The following is a 22,280-nucleotide window of genomic DNA, read 5'->3' as shown; positions in this document are numbered from 1 at the left end:
CCCTCAACAGCTTCATTGCTCTTCTTTGCACATGCTCCAGCACCTCAATGTCTTTCTTGTGGTGAGGGGCCCAAAACTGAACACAGGATTCGAGGTGCAGCCTCACCAGTGCTGAGTACAGGGGACGATCACCTCCCTACTCCTGCTGGCCACACTATTTCTGATACAGGCCAGGATGTCATTGGCCTTCTTGGCCACCTGGGCACACTGCTGGCTCATATTCAGCCAGCTGTCGACCAACACCCCCAGGTCCTTTTCTGTGGGGGAGCTTTCCAGCCACTCGTCCCCAAGCCTGTAGCGTTGCATGGGGTTGTTGTGACCCAAGTGCAGGACCCGGCACTTGGCCTAGTTGAACCTCATACAATTGGCCTGGGCCCATCCATCCAGCCTGTCCAGATCCCTCTGCAGAGCCTTCCTACCCTCAAGCAGATCAACACTCCCACCTAACTTGGTGTCATCTGCAAACTTCCTGAGGGAGCACTCGATCCCCTCATCCAGATCATCAATAAAGATGTTAAACAAGACCAGTGCGAAAACTGAACCCTGGGAGACTCCGCTTCTGACCGGCCGCCAATTGGATTTCAATCCATTCACCACAACTCTCTGGGCTCGGCCATCCAGCCAGTTTTTTACCCAGCGAAGAGTGCACCTGTCTAAGCCATGAGTCGCCAGCTTCTCCAGGAGAATATTGTGGGAGACAGTGTTGAAGGCTTTACTAAAGTCCAGGTAGACAACATTCACAGCCTTTCCCTCACCCACTAGGCGGGTCACCTGGTCATAGAAGGAGATCAGGTTGGTCAAGCAGGACCTGCCCTTCATGAACTCGTGCTGGCTGGGCCTGATCCCTTGGTTGTCCTGCACGTGCCCTGTGAGTACCCTCAGGATGAACCTCTCCATAATCTTCCCTGGTACCGAGGTCAGGCTGACAGGCCTGTAGTTCCCCGGATCCTCCTTCCGGCCCTTCTTGTAGATGGGCGTCACATTGGCAAGCCTCCAGTCGTCTGGGACCTCCCCCGTTAACCAGGACTGTTGATAAATGATGGAGAGTGGCTTGGCAAGCTCCTCTGCCAGCTCCCTCAGCACCCTTGGGTGGATGCCATCAGGCCCCATAGACTTGTTAGAGTCCAGGTGGCATAGCAGGTCGTTAACTGCTTCCTCCTGGATCATGGGGAGTTTATTTTGCTCTCCATCCCTGTCTTCCAGCTCAGGGAGTTGAATACCCTGAGGATACCTGGTGTAGCTGTTAAAGGCTAAGGCAAAGAAGGCATTAAGTACCTCAGCCTTTTCCTCATCCTTCGTGACAATGCTCCCCCTGGCATCCAGTAAAGGAGGGAGATTCTCCTTGGCTCTCTTTTTGTTCCTAATGTATTTATAGAAACATTTTTTGTTATCCCTTACGACCATGGCCAGGTTGAGCTCTATCTGGGCTTTTGCCTTTCTAATTCCCTCTCTGCATGACCTAACGAGGTCCTTGTACTCTTCTTCAGCTGCCTGCCCCTTCTTCCAAAGGTGATAAACTCTCCTTTTTTTCCTGAGTCCCAGCAAAAGCTCCCCATTCAGCCAGGCCGGTCGTCTTCCCCGCTGGCTCTTCTTATGGCACGTGGGGACTGCCTGCTCCTGTGCCTTCAAGATTTCCTTCTTGAAGAATGCCCAGCCTTCCTGGACCCCTTTGCCCTTCAGGACCATCTCCCAAGGGACCCTTTCAACCAGTGTCCTGAACAGGCCAAAGTCTGCCCTCCAGGAGTCCATGGCAGTGGTATTGTTGACCTCCCTCCTCACTTGGCCAAGAATTGAGAATTCTATCATTTCATGGTCACTAAGCCCAAGACGGCCTCTGACCATCACGTCTCCCGCCAGTCCTTTGCTGTTCGTAAACAGCAGGTCAGGCAGGGCACCTCCCCTGGTAGCCTAACTTAACAGCTGCGTCAGGAAGTTATCTTCCACACACTCCAGGAACCTCCGGGACTGTTTCCTCTCGGCTGTGTTATATTTCCAGCAGATGTTCGGTAAGTTGAAGTCTGCCACAAGAACGAGGGCTTGCTACTGTGAGACTTCTGCCAGCCACTTGTAGAATGCTTCATCGGTTTCTTCGTCCTGGTTGGGTGGTCTATAACAGACCCCCAGCAGGATATCTGCCTTGTTAGCCTTCGCCCTCATCCTCACCCATAAGCATTCAACCTTGTCATCACAATCGTCAAGCTCTATACAATCAAAAAACTCTGTAAAGTACAGAGCCACCCCACCGCCTCTCCTTCCTTGCCTATCCCTCTTGAAGAGCTTATAGCCCTCCGTCGCAGCACTCCAGTCATGCTAGTCGTCCCACCATGTTTCTGTGATGGCGACTACGTCATAGATGTCCTGCTGCACAACGGCTTCTGGCTCCTCCTGTTTGCTGCAAGAAACAAGGCAGTTGCCTGTGGGATGTTGCCCTTCAGTCCAATGCCTTTATTAGGCAATCCACCTACAGATTTCAACACACTGTAAACCACACAAAAAGTGGATCAGTTATCAGAGGTATGTATTTTTAAACAGTACTGTGGGATTCTGTATTCGCAGTATGTAGGATTTCTCTCTTGGTTTGAGCACGTTAAAACACAAACCTAAACCAACAGCAAACCCCCCACTTTTCAAGTGTATCAGTTTAATCCTACTACAGAGGGAGATAATAAAGTTGAATAGAAATTAATACTTTTCCGTTTAAAGAAATGTGGTGGGTTGTCCCTGGCTGGATGCCACGTGCCCACCAAAGCCACTCGATTACTCCCCCTCCTCAGCTGGACAGGAGAGAGAAAATATAACGAAACGCTTCTGGGTCAAGATAGGGACAGAGAGATCACTCACCAATTACTGCCACAGGCAAAACAGACAACTCGGGGAAAATAGTTTAATTTATTACCAATCAAATCAGGGTAAGGTAATAAGAAATAAAATCAAATCTTAAAAACACCTTGCCCCCACCCCTCCCTTCTTCCTGGGCTTAACTTTATTCCCGAATTCTCTACCTCCTCCCCCACAGCTGGACAGGAGGATGGGGAATGGGGGTTGTGGTCAGTTCGTCACACGTTGTCTCTGCCACTTCTTCCTTTTCAGGCTTAGGACTCCTCACACTCTTCCCCTGCTCCAGCCTGGGGTCCCTCCCATGGGAGACAGTCCTCCATGAACTTCTCCAATGTGAGTCCTTCCCACAGGCTGCAGGTTTTCATGAACTGCTCCAGCATGGGTCCTTTCTATGGGGTGCCGTCCTTCAGGAGCAAACTGCTCCAGTGTGGGTCCCCTATGGGGTCACAAGTCCTGCCAGCAAACCTGCTCCGGTGTGGGCTCCTCTCTCTCCACAGGTCCACAGGTCCTGCCAGGAGCCTGCTCCAGCACAGGCTCTCCATGGGGTCACAGCCTCCTTCGGGCACATCCACCTGCTCTGGTGTGGGGTCCTCCCTGGGCTACAGGTGGATATCTGCTCCACCATGGACCTCCATGGGCTGCAGGGGGACAGCCTGCCTCACCATGGTCTTTACCACGGGCTGCAGCGGAATCTCGCTCCGGTGCCTGGAGCACCTCCTCCCCCTTCTTCTTCACTGACCTTATTGTCTGCAGAGTTGTTTCTCTCACATATTCTCACTCCTCTCTTCTCCGATTGCAGTTGTGCAGTTCCCCCCTCATTGGCCTCGGCCAATGATAGGTCCGACTTGGAGCCAGCTGGTATTGGCTCTATTGGTCATGGGGGAAGCTTCTAGCAGCTTCTCACAGAAGCCACCCCTGTAGCCCCCCTGCTACCAAAACCTTGCCACACAAACCCAATAAAAGTATCAAGGTTTCTGAAAACAGGAAGAATCAATCCTGTTCAGCTCCGGATAGATGTGTATAAACATGATCTTTATATACACTTATCTGAAGATAATGAAGTGTATCACCAGTGAAGATAAAATATTACTACTTTAATCTGTACTGCAAATTAAATATGTTATTAAAACCTGATTTTAGAGAAGGTATTTATTTATGTAGTAGTTATAGTAGAACTGTTATCAGTCAGGCTTTATCTTACCTTACTAGCATCTTCATCAGTACTAAATATTTTAAACTCCCTGGATGAAATCTTGCTTTGATTAAATCAACAGTAAACTTCAAATTCACTTCCATGCAGCCAGTATTTTAGTTTGCTGCTGACACTAGATATATAATTTTTCTTCTTTGTCTTCTAACTTGTAAAATTAGGACACTGATGTTCATCTTTAAAGTTTTTTTATTCTGCACCAAGAAAAAAGCTTTGAGTAAGCTGAGTGTTAGTCTCATCATTTCACTGGACAGGAACTTGTTCTATAGGTTTAATACACACAAATAGTTGCGGTCCTGGAAAACGAAGTGTTTTTTAAGGAATCTGATATTTTCTGGTATAAAGAAGTCTGGCCATCATAGAAAGATCATTTTATAATTAATTAAAACTTTGTTTCAATTACATTGTTTTCTTTGGTTGGGATTTATGATTTATTGATTCCCAATAGGCATTACTTTTCTAAAAGCATTAATTTACCTATGCTACCCCAGAAAAATAAACAACTCACTGCAAAACCCATTTCTTCTGTGTGTAACAGATAATCAACAAACCTTTAATAGACTAATTTTTTTTTAGGGAATTGTATGGTGTCTAATGCTTTGCAATTTGGGGTTTTAGTTTTAAAGATTAGTTGGCCAAGCTAAAGTTTTATCTGCCTTTAAATGGATGCAACTTTGTGGATACATAATATTCAACATTAAACTTTTAAACTTGATCTGGTAAATTGGCACAGATGAAGTTAAGCTGATATTATTAAGGTTTTTCTGTCAATCAAAACTGAAGCCTGGTTTATAATTTAATTTGTGCTACCAAGGCATTGAAAATTGTCAGGATTTATCTATACTGACCTGTTAATGTGGGACCCAGAGGCATTCCTGCACCAACTTAAGTAGGTAAGTATGCCATTGAGGAATCTGCAGCACATACCTCAATGAAAACTTGCAACAGAATATAAGTATAGAAAATATAATTGGGTTTCAGAATTTCCATTGAATGGAAATAGAGGAAATAAATGGAAATAATGCCATACGGCATTATACTCATGATGGAGAGTCTTAACCAGATTAAAGTATAAGGTGAAATGTTCTTCACATGGCAATCATATATGCTGGCCATTACATAAATTTGGTTGAAGTATCTTGGATTACCTTTTGCTGGCTTGAAAAAAAATGAATGTGTCTGCACTCAAAATGTTCAAAGTTGCTCTAGTGCTTCATTCCTAGCAATCAACGCAGGTCATGAGTCTGATTCTGCTTTCCCATGTGCTTTGTGTAATTTTTTAAAACTATGAACACAAAATGAGTAAAACAGGTATGATTCTGATTTGTTAACATTTTTCATTTGCATTGTTTGAAGCCTCAAGTGCTGATGCTTAATGAGCTGTATTGGGTTTGCGTGGCAACGTTTTGGTAGCGGGGGGTGGGGTGGGGGTGGGCGCTACAGGGGTGGCTTCTGTGAGAAGCTGCTAGAAACTTCCCCTGTGTCTGATAGAGCCAACACCAGCCGGCTCCAAGACTGACGTGCCACTGGCTAAGGCCGAGCTAATCAGCAACAGTGGTAACGCCTCTGGGATAACATATTTAAGAAGGGGCAGGGGGGGAAACTGGGAAATGGCAGCCAGGGAAGAGAGGAGTGAGAATATGTGAGAGAAACAACCCTGCAGACACCAAGGTCAGTGAAGAAGGAGGGGGAGGAGAGGCTCCAGGCGCCAGAGCAGAGATTCCCCTGCAGCCCGTGGTGAAGACCATGGTGAGGCAGGCTGTCCCCTGCAGCCCATGGAGGTCCATGGTGGAGCAGATATCCACCTGTAGCCCAGGGAGGACCCCATGCAGGAGCAGGTGGATGCCCGAAGGAGGCTGTGGCCCTGTGGGAAGCCCATGCTGGAGCAGGCTCCTGGCAGGACCTGTGGACCCGTGGAGAGAGAGGAGCCCACACTGGAGCAGGTTTGCTGTCAGGACTTGTGACCCCATAGGGGACCCACGGTGGAGCAGTCTGTTCCTGAAGGACTGCACCCCATGGAAAGGACCCATGCTGGGGCAGTTTTTGAACTGCAGCCCGTGGGAAGGACCCACGTTGGAGAATTTTGTGGAGAACTGTCTCCTGTGAGAGGGACCCCATGCTGGAGCAGGGGAAGAGTGTGAGGAGGAAGGAGCGGCAGAAACTACGTGTGATGAACGGACCGCAACCCCCATTCCCCGTCCCCCTGTGCCTCTCAGGGAGAAGAGGTAGAGAAAATCAGGAGTGAAGCTGAGCCCGGGAAGAAGGGAGGGGTGGGGGGAAGGTGTTTTTTTTAACATTTGGTTTTATTTCTCATTATCCTACTCCGATTTTGATTGGTGATGAATTAAACTAATTTCCCCAAGTCAAGTCTGTTTTGCCCATGATGGTAATTGGTGAGTGATCTCCCTATGTCCTTGTCTTAATCTACGAGCCTTTCATCGTATTTTTCTGTCTCTCTTGTCCAGCTGAGGAAGGGGAGTGAGCGAGCAGCTGTGTGGTGCTTAGTCCAGCTGGGACTAAACCACGACATGAGTAAATATTTCAAGTAGTGTCTAATGGTTACAACAGTGTCACTAGATCCGGCAGTTCAAGTGTTAACAAGGCTGCAAGATCAAGCAGTTAAAAAAGTTTGGGGATCATGACTTGCTTTTTAAACAAAAACACAGAAAGAGAAGAAAGAAGTAAAGTATTTGAAAAGCATTAAGCACATTTCTTTATTAGTATTTTGAAAACATCCCTATTTATTTCCATTTAGAGTAAAGGTGTCTTTATAAATAAAAAGTCCACTGTGGTTACACTCTTTCATATGTGATTAAAGATGATATTGAGTGAATAAAAATCACAACAGATTTTCAGTGTATGTAGTAGCAAAATAATACTGGAGAAACTCTGTTTAGGACTCTGCTCCTGGCTTAGTCTCTGGTCACAGATCAGCAGTTCACCCCGCCATGGTCTGCATGGGGTGAATGCGATTCTTTTTCAACCAGGGACAAAAGTAAAAAAAAAAAAACAAAAAAAGATTAATCTTGGATAAGCAATGGCTGAGCTGTGATAAGGACCTGTGATCCCAGGAGACAGAAGAGGATATAGCTCTCATTACAGAGGTCTTTTCTTGGTGTACTGTCCTCATTGCATCACTGGCAGATGGAAGACCCCAGAAGTGGTGATGAATCACCATTTACATAAAATTTTTCATGTAATTATTGTAGTAATTGATTTTTTTTTACTAGATGTGGTCTCAGCTTAGTCCTGGGTCTGTATCAGGATATATAATAAAAATGTTAGGACATATTTTGCTCTTTTTGCTTTAAATTTTGGCTAAAGATTTCTTATGACATCTATGAAATAGGTGAGAAAGGACTCTTGCAGACTGCACAATGTTATCCATGCTTTCTTTATTGGCAATTACTGAACCATACTGACAGAAAAGCAATAATACTCAGGATATTATATTGGAAACTTCACATGTTATGTAGCTACAGGACATTCTTACAAGAGGATGCAGTGCTGAAATTCTGTACCATAATTGCAAAGAACTTCAGAATATGTTCTGCCACAGTTACACATGAATATATTGGCAAAGAATAGTCTAGTTATCCTACAGGAAGGTATTTGCCAGCTGGGTGAATCTGTTGCTTCTTTTTTCCTGTAGTGTGAACACATATCCAACAGCTTTCAGAACTGAATTAAATGGATTTTTTTCCCTTAATGTTACCACATTTTATGAGTCACAACTATTCCTGCACTAAGCAAACAAAACTCATACTTTCAGAGAAAAATCCTTGTACATTTTTTGATAAGATGTAGTTAGTGATTATGTAGGAATAGTCAGTGGTTTTATTTCACCTTTCTTCATGAATGGTTTAAGGATGATCTGTAGTTTCTTATATACAGTGCTTAGACATGGATGTCTGAAGAGTGATTTTGAGTGCAGTATAAAATGTGAGGAGCAGAGAGTAAAGTCATTACTGATAGAAGAAGCATTAGCGTTGGGGACATCATGCAGGAATTGCTGATTGCCAAAAAGATGTTATTTCATATGCTTGCTGCCCAGAAGAGAAAGCATTTGAAGCTGCAGGTGTTGTGATTTTACTTTCAAATGAAAGAGTGTTGAGAGAGCAGTGTACTCGGTCAGTCCTTTGGGGAGGTCTGTACGGAGGTGCATGTTTAACTGTCATCCCATGTCACCACTTAAAACACAGTACTCGGCTGTGTTGTTTTGCCCATTGCCATCCATGTACCTAACAATAGCAAAGAAGCATCAAGAATTCTGCAATTTCTTTTTCTTTCTTTCTTTCTTTCTTTCTTTCTTTCTTTCTTTCTTTCTTTCTTTCTTTCCTTCTTTCCTTCTTTCCTTCTTTCCTTCTTTCCTTCTTTCCTTCTTTCCTTCTTTCTTATGGTAAACTTTTGCAAAGAAATCTGTATACGGAAAGGATACATTTCCAGTCTCTAGCATTTTGGAATGGATCCTTGGATAACTTTAATTTACAAAGGTATTGGAAGAGGTATTGGCAAAATTCCTTTTTTCTTCATACGATATCCTGTGTCTTTTTTCTGGTTTGTCCAGGTCTTTGCTTACCTATGGCCACTTGAGACATGGATCCATTTGTTTACTTGATCCTTTTCCAGACCTGTCTTCATTCCTTTGGTTCTTCTGTTTTCAGTTAAATCCATCAGTACAACAGTTACTCATCTCTGAAGGATTTTTTTGAAGTTTGAATAAAGTATAAATTCACAGAAAATGAGTTTAAGGAATTATTCTGGCTTCCTCATCATTTATTCAACATAAATTAAGGTCTGGTCCTGTCATCCAGTCATGCATCTCTGCCTTTAAGTTCTTAGTTTTGTGTGTTATTTTTCAGCCATTCTCAACTCCATGGAGCATTACAATGAAGACATATCAACAGGAAGTTTAAGACAAGATCAATAAACAAATATTTGGTTCAAAATATGATTTCCATTAATATCTGTACATCAGGATCTTAAGACTTCTACAAACCTGAAATGTATTTCTGTCTTGTTCCCAACCCGGCAAAATAAATCAGCAATAATTTAAATTTAAAATATCTTCCGGGCCCAATACTTTGTTGAACTTAATGGGTTTAATTTAGGCTTCCTATATAGACACTATGTAAAACTTTTTTCCTATTGCACTCTCATATCTGTGATGATACACGACATACCATTACTACCTGGTTATATCTTTGTATTATCATTGCCCATAATGATAATCTTGTCCTTTTCTGTCTTGCCCTTACGAAAGTATAAGGCATTTCTTTGTCGGTTGTGATTCAGTGCAATACTTTTCACATCACCGGACCACTGTATTGATGCTTCCTGTGCAGCTACAAATTGTCCTCTGATTCATTCTGCCTTGAGAAGTACTGATAAGTATATCTGGCTTCATGTACTTCACACATCCTCCCAAACTACCAGGCCTTATTAATAGTTAGTTCTGTCGGTTGTATTGCATCAAAATGTAGCAATCACTGAATGAAGGGTTTTTAAGAGTCCATTGAAATGTATGATTAGAATATTGATTATTTAAAATTTAACATAATCAGAAATGATTGAGTGTAGGCAAAAACTGTCTTAGAGGCAAAGTAAATCAACTTGTGAAGAGATTTGTGATGCAGAACTCAATTAGTTAAAGTTGGTCCAGCATTCTTAAAATACATGATGAACAAATTTACAATGCAAATTTAACTTAAAATATAGAATATAATAAACATCCTTAGAGAGATCACAAACTGATATTGTTCTGCTCTTATATACTATGCCTTTGCTACACATCTAGATAGAAAGTCAAAAGCCTTCAGCAGTGAAGAATTATGTGATATATAAACTCTTTAAATGAAAACTGGCCTTTATGATAGAGCAGATTTGTATGTTTATTTACATAAAGAGAAAATGTATTAAAATTATCTGGAATATTTTTGTCCTGTGTTTGTTTATTAGCCTTTCAAAACTGTTGAATTCTAACACAAATGTCGTTATATTTTGAAACTTACGTTTATTTTCTCAGGAGTTTTATTTCACTTAGGTGTTAAAATAGTACTAGTTTGACTTAAAAATTTCCATGCTATGCTCTGAATAGAATGGGAAATACACTTTTGATGTTCATAGTGACTTTTACATCCATAATGTGAATTATGCAGACTCATGTAATTGGTTGGTTTTTTTTTTTTTTTTTTTTTTTTGCTGTTATATGATTGGAAATTATATTTTTTTTTTTTTTTTTTTTTTAATTCCTGAGTAAATTTGTGTTGCTGCCAATCAGTGACAATGGACCATTTGCTCAGGGGATATGTTTTGCTAGCAACTCTGAATAAGAATGGAAGTTCGTTAATAGATTATTTAAATGCCAGATGTACCATGAAGCACTCCCAGATTTTAAATAGAGTGATCAACCTCTTCTCTGACAGCAGAGAAAGAGCTTTTCTATTCTTAGCTAGTGTGATGATATCCATGCCACTCAGAACTTACTTCTATATTAATGTTCTTCTGCCTGCCAAAAGCAGCACGTTGCATAGATTTTTTTCAAGTCCCTATTCACCTGAAATAGCTTGCTTTCTATTTATTTCTGTCTTAATTTAGAATGTGATTCATAGGTCTACAGTGAAAAATTATCGGCCCTTTAAATCACATGGAAGAAAGAACTAATCCTGAGGGATCTTCGTTCTTTAGCTCTTGGACTCTGAGCTCCCCAGAGCAAGAACTATCTCTGTACCTTACAGTGTCAACCACATTGTCAACACCTAATTAGAAAGGAAGAGGATGGAGGCAAATTAAGCTGCCTTTTTCACACCTCTGCTGTGATTATTGACCTGTTAAATGTTGCTTTTCTTACTTTCTATCTTCTGTGATGAACTAAGGATTGGATGCCCCTTCAGTATAAACAGCTAGGGAAAAAACCCAAACCAGCCCTTTTGGGAGTAGAGCAGATATCTCATCTTCCTTTCTGAAGGAAAAGCTTAGATCAAAAGAAATTATAGAATTGTGGAAAACTCGGGCTGGAAGAGACATTCCAAATTCTTCTCATCCACCCCTGTGTTCTGAGGCAGGATAAGCATATCTGTATCATCCCTGACTGATTGCCATGTTGGAAATGCATGCAAAATACTCTTGTGTAGTCATTCTAGCGCTTAACCAGACTTATAAGGAGATTTTTTTTCCTTTATATCTAACCTAGATATCTCGTGATTAATACTGAGTTTATTCACTGTAGTCCTTCCTTTGAAAAAAGAAGGCGGCTCTCATGTTGCCAGCCTTCAGTCATCCCTCTGTACTAAGCAAACACAGTTCTTCTAACTTTTCTTCTTAGTTCATGATTCTAAATTTCATCATTCGTGTTCTCATCAGTGTTTTCTCCGGTTTGTATATAACCTTATTAAAATAGGATACATAGAATGAAGCAGCATGTTCCATCTAAGGTTTTACCATTGCTAAATGAAGCAGAATAATGCCTCCTTTGTCGTGTATATGACTCTCTGTTGACATACCTGAGAAAATTTTTCTTCTGGAAACAGACAATGTGATAACATTTTCCAGATCCTTTTATTCAGTACTGAGAATTTTTTGACTTTTTTTTCCCCCTCTTTTCTTCTTTTTGCTCCTTACTATTTTGAATGTTCAGTTAGTTACTAAGAATAATGATGCTGTTATGTTGTCTTGGTTACTTCCTTGGCATCAGAACATGTTATGTTAAGGAAAAAAATGTAACATTCAGTACCCATAAGGACTGCTGTGTTTTTATCAAAGTAAGATAAAATTAGAAGGGTTGTTTTATATGTTCCCTATGAGCATTGTTTTGATGAACATGCATTGCATGTCAGCTGGATACTATATCTATTAACTGACTTCCTGTTGTGTGATAATTTAGGGATGACTCTCACTTCTAATGTGTTAATCTGCTGACCCAACTTGCTGTCTGGAGAGGTTTGCTGCTTGCCAGGTAGACTCTAGGATGCTTCAGAGAGACTGCCAAGGCTTGCCCCCTCCTCAAACTCCTAACGACTGCTGGTTTTCCACATGTACACGAAAGACAAATCCAGGACAGACCTGGACTATATCAGGCATGACTATATGGTGCTGGAGATGGTGGTCAAGGACATGGGTGGCTTAAGTGGCATCTCCTTGATCCTGCTGAAGAGGGGAAAAGCCCTAGGAAGAGGGGGTCAAGATGCAGTTGCGTTGCGTTGCTGGTGTCAACAACAAGGTGTTATCTTTTATCACCATGGACCCTTTTTGATGGTCAAGGACTGCTGGGAAGAGACAGGATCCACCTGAGCACGTGGGGAAAAGTGTCCTTGCCAACAGGCTGGTGAGGAGAGCTTTAACAGGAAAGTGAGATGACAACCCACAAGTGAGCGAGGAAGTAGACTGGGCTGACGAGCAAATTATGTGGGATTATCTGGACAGGAAACACCTTGAAAACAACAAATCAGGGCACAAGGGTGACCATTCCAAGTATGTTCACACAAATAAGGAAATGCTGAGGGGACACATTGTGGGGAAGCTCTCACACCTTTTCTGGGAAATCAGCACGACTGGATGACCGTATGAAGTGTCTGTACATCAGTGAACATAGCACGGGCAACAAACAAGGAATTAGAGCTCTGTGTGCAGTTGCAGGGCTATGATCTCATTGGGATCACAGAGACATGTTGGAATGGCTCACATGGCTGGAGTGATGCAGTGGCTGGATACAGGCTGTTTAGGAAGGACAGGCTGGGATGGTAGGGAAGGAGAGTTGCCCTTTATGTGAGAGAGTAGTGGGAATGCAAGAAGTTCTGCCTAGGGATGGATGATGAGCCAGCTGAGAGCTCGTGGGTCAGGATTAGCAGGCAGATCAACACAGGTGATGTGGTGATGCATATCTACTACTGACTGCCTGATCAGGGTGATCAGGCCTGATATAGATGAGGCATCCATCACACAGCTGGAAGAAGCTTCACATTCTGTGGTCCTCATGGTAGAGTTCAACCACCTGGTATCTGTAGACCAACAACACAGCAGAGCACAATCAGTCTGATAGGTTTCTGGAGTGCATTGATGATCACTTCCTCACACAGGTGATTAAGTAGCTGAAGAGAGGAGACACTCTGCTCAACCTCAGACTTAAAGAGAAGGAAGAACTTGTTAGGGTTGTGAAGATCGGGAGCAACCTTGGCTGCATAGTAGAGTTCATGATCCTAAGAGAAGGGGGTAAAAGAAAAAAGTAGGATCACAACCTTGGGCTTCAGAAGAGCAGACTTTGGCCCATTCAGAAATCTGCTTGGAAGAATCCCAAGGGTGATGGAGAAAAGATTTTAAAGGAAAACTTCCTCCAATGGTCCATCCAGAGAAGCAGAAAAATCAATCAAAAATGCCAGAAAGCCTGCATGGATGAACAAGAAGCTCCTGACTAAACTCAAACATAAAAAAGAAGCATAGATGTGATGGAAACAGGGGCAGTTGACCTGGAAGGAACCTTGAAACACTGTCCAAGCATGAATGGGTGCAGTTAGGAAAGCTAAAACTGACCTGGAGTTGAATCTACTGGGTTAAAAAATTTTTTTGGGGGCAAGTATTCCCTTACCTCTATAAGGCAAAAATACTTAATCTTCTCAGCTCCTATTCCTTAATTCTATCTACTGCAGCCACCACTGGGACATTCAACTTAACTAAAGTATGGTATTATCTCTAGTATCAACCATAACTGCTCTGACACCCAGTAGTTAAATCCAGAACCAAGAGTTTTATAACTTTGGTTTTTGTTTCTCAAAGTGTAAATGTGATGGATGAAATTTTGAGATAATGGGATTTGGAAATCATTACAGGATGAAACTGCAGGGGAAAATGGAAAGTGCACAGTGACAGCTTTAAAATATTCAAAATTAAGGAGATGATAGTATTAATTTATCTAGGACAGACTGAATATATTTTATTTGGGGAAATACATGTTAGGTTATGGAATGAACAGAGGTAGGTGAAAAGCAGAGGATAAAAGGAATTACAGATTCAGATAGTTAAACTTCCAAATATTCTAAAGGAGATCACTAAGAGGTGATTAATATTTTAAGTTCTGAAATTTTCCCATCTGCAGAACCTCTTTCTGCTGCTTTTCTTCCTAATGATGAACCTTTCTTTCAGCTGGCCTGTCAGACAGGAATATAATTTATAACTTAATAAGGACAAAAAGAAATGGAAAGGAAGCATTCAGTAAAAAATACTGATGATATATTGATTTCTTCTGTTTTCTTACCTGGTACCAAGCTGCATAACAAACTTCTTATGAAATAAACTGTATCTTTCCTTCTTCTCCAATATCTTTTCAGTCCATAAAACAATCCATTAAAAGTAATAACTAAGATCTGAGATGCAGGGCAGCAGTTCCCCAGGAGTGCATCCTCATGCTGCACTCCTGGGCGTTATAACACTTCTAGGGCTGGGCAGCATGGGTGTGTACCCTGCCCATCACCTTGGCACCCTTGGCTTTCCCTCCTGAGAAACGTTGGTTCAATAGTTGTCTTAGGAGCCAGTTTGATTTTTCATGCCCTTTCCCTTCCCCTCTCCCCTGCCTTTTTTCTTCTGTGTGGCTTAAAACATGATATCCTCTGCTCTGCCTGAAGTCCAACCCTCAGGATCCTTGTGGAAGATATGAGCAGGTAGGCATAAATGCACACACATGCACACACACGTGTGCTGTAACATGCAGTTTCTCAGTACAGCATTTCTCTTCATCCACTGTGAGACAATATGGATCATTAACAAAGCACAGTATCCTGTGTCACTCCTTCTGTCCGCTCATTGAACTCCTATTGCTGGTAAATTCCCTTCATCCTGAACTGATGAAATTTCTGGAAAGGATGAAAATTTGAAATTCTGACCTCTCATATCTTCAGGACTCTCCTGCAGGTGAATCCTGGCATAGTACATTTTATGCTTTTATCAGATGACTTCTTCCCCAACAACCAGATTCTCCTTGCTGGAAGTTCATGAATGTTTATACCTGAAAAGAGGATGATTATCTCACTTCTACTGGCACTATACTCTTTCTCTCTCCCTCTCTCTGGCTTCTCCCTTTCCTTGCACTATAGGTAACTAAAGTTCAACTTAAAAGAGTAAAATAACAAAAAAGAGTAATGGAATGTATGTAAGCAAACTGATATTGGCAGGTGAGTTACAACTGCTTGCTAAGTGTTTATAATGTCACGCAGAATTAATAATTGGTACAGAAAGATTCACCAAATTGTCACAATAGAATTTAATACATATTTAAAGGGGTGTTTTAAGGGTATAAGAGTATGAATACTTCCATTTTAACTTTTATGAGCCGAATAGTTGCTATTAGACAAATACATCCTTTTTAAACACTGCACTACTGCTGTTTTCTGAGTCTGATTGTTGAACTGCTGTCAGTAGCTCATTAGAAATTAAGATCTTTATTGTTCCAACTTATTTAGTAGCTATGCATCCATGTGTACCTGTCTCATCCAAAAAAGGGCAAACCCATTTTTTTAGAAACTCAGCAAAATTGTGCTGTATGCACTGATAGAGTTGGAAGACATTAGTTTGGGAGCAAAATAGGATTCCGTATTTAGCCTATTCAGAAAGGGTGAAGGGGTCACTCTTGAAGTATTTTCTCATCTGAAAGTTGATTTGCTTGGTGAAAAGAAGAGCTCTGGAGAAAGTTAATCTTCATAAAATTTTAATCTGCAATTTATTTTGTCTTTATCTCCTTTTAATCTGCAATTTATTTCGTCACTTCTTATTATAAGAAGAGGAAGAAGATTGTGTTTGTATGCGGAACTTCAGCAAACCAAGTGGGAACCTGTCTCTGTTGTAGAGCTAAGTTATCTTTGCAGTTTTGAAAAATTTGCTAAGGTCACTAGCTATTTCTGATGGGGAGCATTACTTCCTAAGGGTACCTACTTTGAAGGTAGCTCTGTTAGCATCAGTCTGAGCAGTATGAGCTTGTCCTGACCTTGTGGTACCCGGCAGCACATGGGAAATATCTGTGTGCTGGGATGGCTGAGCGTGGGGTGTAACTCCCTGCATTTGTTATGTGGCAGTGCATGTGCTTGCCTGCAGCAGCTGATGTGACTTTCTCTGTAAAAAAACAGCTCTGGTAGTACTCTGCTAAGTTTTAAGCCTAAACAGAGATGCAGAAACATGCTAAGCCAGAAGAGTGCTTCAATGCATTTTATTTTCCTGTGCCTTTCTGAAGTTGCAGAACTGATGTTGGAGTATGAATATTGTATCCTTTGTATATGGTTTTAAACCAGGAGGAATGCATGAGATTTATGTGTAGTCCAGAGTGAAACTCCGGAACTTTGTGTAAAATTATAAATCTGGTACCGGTGAAACTTGCAGCGAAGAGTAATTAAAATGTCACAGATACTGACTTTAAAAATGAATAAACTAGCTGAAAACAAGTACAGGTATCTAAGCAACTTCCCTTTGAAGGAACAAAACCAGGTAATCCTATTGGAGACCAAAGGAACAAAAAGAATAATCTAAATGGATAGGACAGGAACCAAAAGTAAAAAGTCTGAAAATCTCTACCGAAAAGAATGGGGACCAAATGTTTACATAACGTTCATTTTTGACTTTTAATTGCTTGTAGCAAGGGCGGGGGGGGGAGGGAAAAAAAGATTACACCATTATTTTATCTTCCCTCCAAAAAGAATTTCTTCATTTCATCAATTTCCCTGTTGCAGAATTTTAGTTTAGTTGCTTGATTCTTTAAATCCTGGGAAGTTGATTTACACTTTTTATATGTCTGTATTACTGTGACTTGCTTTCCAAGAAAAATATTGAAATAAAATGTTTTTAAAAATACAAAAACTTACATTTCTTCTCCTTTCAACAACTAATAGCCCTAAAGCAGACAGAGATATGTATAACTGCAAAATATGATGAGATAACATCCTGTCAAAAGAGATGTGGGGAGGATAGAAAAACAGAGCATGTCCACGGGTTCATGAAGGGCAGGCCCTGCTTGACCAACCTGATCTCCTTCTATGACCAGGTGACCCGCCTAGTGGATGAGGGAAAGGCTGTGGATGTTGTCTACCTGGACTTCAGTAAAACCTTCTACACTGTCTCCCACAGTATTCTCCCGGAGAAGCTGGCGACTGGTGGCTTAGACAGGTGCACTCTTTGCTGGGTGAAAAACTGGCTGGATGGCCGAGCCCAGAGAGTCGTGGTGAATGGAGTGAGATCCAGTTGGCGGCCGGACACAAGCGGAGTCCCCCAGGGCTCAGTTTTGGGACCAGTCTTGTTTAATGTCTTTATTGATGATCTGGATGAGGGGATAGAGTGCACCCTCAGGAAGTTTGCAGACGACACCAAGTTGGGCAGGAGTGTTGAACTGCTTAAGGGTCGGAAGGCTCTGCAGAGGGATCTGGACAGGCTGGATCGATGGGCCCAGGCCAATTGTATGAGGTTCAATAAGGCCAAGTGCCGAGTCCTGCAGTTGGGTCACAACAACCCCATGCAACACTACAGGCTTGGGGATGAGTGGCTGGAAAGCTCCCCCGCAGAAAAGGACCTGGGGGTGCTGGTTGACAGCCGGCTGAATATGAGCCAGCAGTGTGCCCAGGTGGCCAAGAAGGCCAACGGCATCCTGGCCTGTATCAGAAACAGTGTGGCCAGCAGGAGCAGGGAGGTGATCATGCCTCTGTACTCGGCGCTGGTGAGGCCGCGCCTCGAATCCTGTGTTCAGTTTTGGGCCCCTCACTACAAGAAGGACATTGAGGTGCTGGAGCGCATCCAGAGAAGGGTGACGAAGCTGGTGAGGGGTCTGGAGCACAAGTCTTATGAGGAGCGGCTGAGGGAGCTGGGGTTGTTTAGCCTGGAGAAGAGGAGGCTGAGGGGAGACCTCATCGCTCTCTACAATTACCTGAAAGGAGGTTGCAGAGAGGTGGGTGTTGGCCTCTTCTCCGAGGTGATGAGTGAGAGGACAAGAGGAAATGGCCTTGAGTTGCACCAGGGGAGATTCAGGCTGGATATTAGGAAAAATTCTTTACTGAGAGAGTGGTGAGACACTGGAATAAACTGCCCAGGGCAGTGGTGGAGTCACCATCCCTGGAGGTATTCAAGGAACGTGTGGACATGGCATTGTGGGACATGGCTTAATGGCATGGTGGTGTTTTTTGGTTCGGTTTTTTTTTTTTTTTTGTAATGGTTGGACTTGATGATCTTACAGGTCTTTTCCAACCTTAATGATTCTGTGATTCTGTGATTCTGTGATTTTACTAAGCAGAGGTAAATGCACCTACCATGAGTACTGCCACCTCCTCCTGCCTTCTGTCCAGAAGGAGAGATGACATGGCCGTGGCAGGGGGCAGAGCAGGCAGCAGTGGCCGGAATGAGCAGTGGACAGGGGAAGTCTATTTTTATCAGATGCAATGATACATTTTTTTAGCATTTCTGAAATGTTCACATACAGTGTGTCACCTTGGGTTGTGCGTGTGCGGGGGTGAAGGTATGTGGGTATGCCTTTTTCCCCATAGAAGTATTTCTCAGAATGGGAGGTTCTCATCCCACGCGTACCAGGATGAAAGCAAAGAAACTGTGTTCAGAAAGGTGCTAAAGGGAGGATGAAAGAACTATGCTGATGCTGGTGTCAAAATAAAATGGGACAATTGCTTAAAACAAAAGCCTGGAATACTTTAGTGTACTTGCAAGATTTAATTAGAACTATGTAGGCCTGATTCTCCACTGCTTGTGCCTTACATAATTATTTAAGTTGTGCAAGGTATCATACAATAAGAAGGGGAGTGATTTGCATCTTTCATCAAGAGTGAAAATGCCTGCATGTTGCTGCATACTGTCAAGTAAAATACACATGCAATGCAAAAAAATAAAATGTGTCATCATGTCTGTGTTTGAAAATGGTTATGATAGAATGTACAGCGGCCAAGAATCTCAAAACTGTTTCTATTTTAATTTGTCTGTTGATAAATAGTTCTCACTATTAACATATTATTTAATATTTGTATACCAGCAAATTATACAGATATATCAAGATTTGTACCTGGAAATTCTTCACAGAAGTTGCAAGGCAACCTTAGCTTTGTAATATACCTGTTACAGTATAATATAGTATGTTGTAGTATTAGTTATTATTGGGAAACTGTGATATATTGTTTGGCAAATATAACATACAAAGTTAACTAATAAGTTTTAAGACAGAAGGAATTTTTGTGATTTTTGGTGGAAAATGTTTTATCTTCTTGTTTAGAGTTCACCATATGTATAATGTATATTTTTCTAGCAAATGTACAGCAGGGCAGCAGGGAAGAAGGCTGTTTTTTATACAGTCGTGGTTGCTGCCCTTTGGATCAGGTGGGAATCCTCTGGAAGGTGGGAGGTATCATCATCACACACAAAATTTCCCTAATAAGCATGTTTAGATACGAGAAACACCTGGAGTTCAGGTTAGCATTGGCATGAAATGAATATGACAGCAAGGATGGACCCAGGAGCAGATGGGGAGACTTCAAGGCTCCTAAGGAGAACTCAGGTAGGAGTAGGGCTTGGGGTAGGGTAGGAATAGGACAGCAAAGACTGCACAGTGAAGGGAAGAATACGTGGTTTATTGCAAAGCAGGCAGTTGCTGGAAGTTAGTGGTCTGGAAAGTGGGACAGGAGGAAAGGATCTGTCCTGTAAGAATATGATGGGCAAGAGAGAGAATTGGTTGCAATTACCTTTTCATTTACCCCTCTTCCCTAGCAGATCTGAATCTGAATCTGCAGATCTGAATCTGCTAGACATAAAAAAAATTACCTTTTCTAGTGTAGTGACTTTTGAGGGACTGCACTACAAGGAACATCTTTTGCAGGTGTAGAGCCCCATCATAATAGTCTGATTTAAATAATACTTAGACTTCCATGAGTAAATTCTTGCTGGAACTAGCATGATATCTTAAATGATTATCCAGCCTTGGCAGTCATCTTCAGTAATAGAAAATTATCTGTCTTTGGCAAGCTGTCCAAGGAGTTAATTAGCTTCACTGTGTTGTACCTTCTGTTTAGTTTAGTGAATTTATCTCTCTTCTGTCCTTGTCTATCATTAACTTTCTGTCTCCTTGATTGCAGTCTACATGGATCTTCAAGTTCTTCATTAATTTTTTTTAGGTAAACTCATTAGACACAGTTCCTTTGTCTTTCAGCATTTCAATGTTTTAATCATACTTCTACTCTCCAAAGGCGGAGGGAATGTAATTTTTCTGTGCTGTGTTCCATTGGTAAAAAATTGCAGGCTAGACTTTTTCATTCACCATTTCACAGAGACTGCACAAGTCTCAGAAGTCACAGACTTCCACAATGAAGTTTCCATCCTGTCAGCATGAATGGAATCACTTATTCCTAGATTTAGGGTAGTATACTTGCCCACATGAAATCCTATTACTCTTTGCACCTAGCTTAGGAGGTGAGGTAGGCCACCCTATATTGATGATTTCTCTATACTTATGATTTTGACAACCCTGGCACTACTAGCATCCAAAGCAATACAGTTTCCCAGCATTTTTGCCCCTAGATTTTTGATAAAAATGTTATATCTAAGAGGATCTAAACCTAGCTCAGTCTTACAGTATATTCTGTTTTACTTAGAGTGCCACTGCAACCATCCCATCCCATCCCATCCCATGAATCTAGATACAGCTTCATTTTAAAACTATATTTTTTTAAAATGGATTTTGATGCATTTAATGACTATCATTTTTCTTATGCAATTTTGATTTTCTGTCTTTGTTTCCAGTTGTTACAATACATAGTGGTAAACACATTAAAAATATATGCTAGTGACATTTTTTGACATAAAGACATCTAATAAAAAAAGAAATTCATTGGACAGCTTGAAAGATCCATCCTTTTGCAGTGTAGGAAAAGCAGTCTGATCATTAATCTTTTTCAACACTGAAGTCTTCAAAATGATGACAGTCCTAGTCCTAACTTATGAATATATGCATTACAAAGCTGACTTTAGAAACCAAATGGCTATGGAATGCTCTGAATATCACAAACGTTGACAATCTTTCTATTGAAGACTTAAAATATTTTTTTCTTCATTTGTAAACAGTGAATTCTATTACTAAAACCAGTATCTCAGATCAGGGGAATTTCAGTCAAAATTATTTAATATATAATATATCTATGGTTTATATGTGGGGAAAGCTTGAATTTGTCTGGAAGTCTCCTTTCATACCACAGCTTATCACACAGGTTTTTCCCAAGTGGAAGTATAAAGTATATGAAGAGTGAAGAAATTTTTTATTTAAGTGGTGAGGTTTGGGAATGGGACAATTGTAATTCATGAGCTGGAATGTCTTGTAACATAATTTACTAATGCATGTCCTGAGGGTCACATCAAACCATTTTTTTTATAATTAGTGTGAAAGCAGAACAAGACTATCACAAATTTAATTAGACTGGCCCCATAATTTGTGCTGTTGAATGTTTGCTGAAATGGTTAATGAAACATTCATGTACTCAAAAGTCTAGAAGTAGCCTTGTTTCCATGTCATTGCAGCCTCACACTGTTTTGTCTAAATGTGCACAAAAATATAGTCATAGATAGGTATAAATTATGTTTTTAAATATTTCAAGTGATCTGAATATCTTTCTGCTGTAAGTCAATTTCATTAATATTTGCCATACAGGAACTATCAATACTAAACTTCCCTTGAATGAAACATGAGCAGTTTTTTGTTGTTTTTCAACAGATGCTTTTGAAGTATCTGAGAAAATCCTGTGTTTACCAAGCCAGGAGGAAATGTCGCTTTTACTTGCCCTTATATAATTGGTGATTCAGTGCAGCAAGTGATGTGGGAAAGGATTAAAGCAGATTGAGTAGATACTGTTGTTCTGTGCAACTCATCAGGAAATCAAAGCTTTGGTTCAGATTTCAAAGAGCGTATTCTGGTGGATCAGGCAAACTCCATGATCGTCATTCAAAACATTATCGCCTCTGACTTTGCAAGGTACTGCTGCGTAGCTACTGGAAGAAACAAAACCTGTAATGTGATGAGTTTTACTGTGGCTGGTAAGTAAAGGAGGAAGTGGTAAATGTTTTTACAACAGGACCTTCTGAGGTATTAGCACTTTTACTCATGTAAAATAACTCTTCAATAACAAGTGAGGATTTATTTAAATATCACATTCCAATTAGCAACGTGTGAAAGACAGCAAAGTTAACAAATAAACTTGTTTCCACAGAAAGAAGCTGGTTTTAAGCTTGT

General features: G+C 41.3%; 1 protein-coding gene across 1 annotated transcript in view; it reads left to right on the top strand.

The window, feature by feature from the left end:
- CD226 (CD226 molecule) overlaps positions 1-22,280 on the top strand; it is a 36,736-nt gene that overhangs the window by 5,640 nt on the left and 8,816 nt on the right. The window contains 2 exon segments of the mRNA XM_059815636.1: positions 3,638-3,696; positions 21,785-22,084. Of these exon segments, the coding sequence (XP_059671619.1) occupies positions 3,638-3,696; positions 21,785-22,084 (359 nt within the window).

This window comes from Gavia stellata, chromosome 3, assembly GCF_030936135.1.
Source record: "Gavia stellata isolate bGavSte3 chromosome 3, bGavSte3.hap2, whole genome shotgun sequence".
Lineage (NCBI taxonomy): Eukaryota > Metazoa > Chordata > Aves > Gaviiformes > Gaviidae > Gavia > Gavia stellata.
This window is presented reverse-complemented; position numbering and strand designations above follow the sequence as displayed.